Raw genomic sequence first — 1,800 nt, forward strand, 5'->3', positions numbered from 1 at the left:
CAGTTCTTAGATTAACTTCTTTAGGACACTGTTTAAATTCTGTAGTAACCTATTAGTTTTATCCTTTGCCATAAGAGGCTGGGGTGGGGGGAGATGTTGCTATGATAGGTGAACTTTATCTTCTCCTACTAGGTTGTTAGTGGTGCAGCAGGATAGAAAGGGACTCAGCATGCAGGCAGGGCTTTGCTTAGCTGCTGCCGGTCAGAAGATGTTCATGTGCTTCTGCTTCTGTTTGCAGGTGAACTTGAGCTCTGCCGCAGGGACCTTTCCCTCTCTGTATCCAGCTGCAGTGATGTGGTTCTTGGAGAAGATGAAAGCATCACCTGGAAACAGCAACCCACTGAGTCCTTCCTTCCTGGGGCTGCAGCCTGGTCAGATGGTGCCAGAGAAAGCCCGGGTCGGGGCAGCTACTTTTTCCAACATTTTAACCCCAGACAGGATCCCAGAGTTCTGCATCCCACCCAGACTGACCATTTCCTCTCCGCACGACCGCTGCCTGGCAGAGCCCAGTCTACATCCTCCTGGCACGGCCGATTGTGGCCCCAACCCATTCTTGCCGCATCTCATCCAGATAGAAAGTGCCGAGGAGATTTCAGCCCTGGAGGAGGACTGCTCCAACTCAGACCCACAGTCACAGGCAGCGCTGTCCCTGCCCCACTTCCCCAAAGCCCAGACCTCCTATGGCTTCTGCACCTTGCTGGAGAGTCCCCACACCAGGAGGAAGGAGTCCATCTTTCACAATGACACATGCAGCAGCTCTCTATCCAGCTTGATGCTGCCTCGATCCAGAGCCAATACCTACGCTGGCAGAGGGGCAGCTTCCAGCCCCATTGCCATTAGCTCTGCCTCTGCCAGAGTGCTTTCTAAGCATCCGCTCCTGCCCAGGCAAGGCGCTGGGGACAGTGATACTACCTCTTCCACGGACTCGTCTCCTTTCAGCTCCCCACTGCTGAGTAGATCTCCTCCCAGATCCTGCCCATTGTTCAAAGCTCGGAGCCAAGAGGGACTGCTTGGCAGGGCACTGAGAGCAAGGAACAAATCCAGCATGGTAAGGAACAACTCCTTATCGACAGATGAGAGCAGCTCCAATGATAACAGCCCCAATGCCACCAGGAGGTCTTCAGAGGGGCTAGTTGAGTCCTTCCGTACGCGGAGCTTTCACCTGTCACATTCCGCTATCTTCCCACTGGACCTTACCTGTGGCCGAGAGAGGCTTGTTGGGGAGAGCACAGTGCTACTGGACAGAGGAGGATTGTTGAGACTGTCAGCCGAGTATTGTTCAGACAACAGAAGGCTGAGACTCCGTCTAATCAGTGCAGAGGGTTTATATGATGCATCTGTGGAGCCTAAAAGTATAAACTGCTGCATCACCTTCTCCCTTGTGCCAGGGAAAATTCAGAAGCAGAGAAGCACTGTTATAAAAAGAAGCAGAAACCCCATCTTTAATGAGGATTTTTTCTTTGATGGTATTGCAGAAGATGATCTGTACAGCTTTTCGGTGAGGATGAAAGCTACAAATAAAGGGTGTAGCTTGAAAAGAGACAGTGTGTTAGGTGAAAGTGAACTGAGTTTAGTGAATCTTTTATCCATCTAAAATGCCAGGCAAGCAAGCAGATATTTATTTTTGTATTTTTAAAGTGTTTTTAAATAAATGATTATTTAACAAATTCCTTTTTAAAAGCCTTTATTTGGTTTTGTCTGGTAAGTCACCTGCTCTTCCACTGACAACAATGTTAATTGTAAGTTGATCATTTGTAGAGCAAAACCTTAGGTTTGTGTGGTGGTAATAATTTCCATGGC

At 49.0% G+C, this 1,800-nt stretch overlaps 1 protein-coding gene across 1 annotated transcript; it reads left to right on the forward strand.

Annotated features, from left to right (window-relative positions):
- Positions 1 to 292: 292 nt before the first annotated feature.
- Positions 293 to 1,594, forward strand: LOC135885166 (C2 calcium-dependent domain-containing protein 4C-like). The gene has a single exon (XM_065412813.1). It carries the CDS (start codon positions 293 to 295, stop codon positions 1,592 to 1,594), a length of 1,302 nt encoding a protein of 433 aa, XP_065268885.1.
- Positions 1,595 to 1,800: the final 206 nt, after the last annotated feature.

This window comes from Emys orbicularis, chromosome 10, assembly GCF_028017835.1.
Source record: "Emys orbicularis isolate rEmyOrb1 chromosome 10, rEmyOrb1.hap1, whole genome shotgun sequence".
NCBI lineage: Eukaryota > Metazoa > Chordata > Testudines > Emydidae > Emys > Emys orbicularis.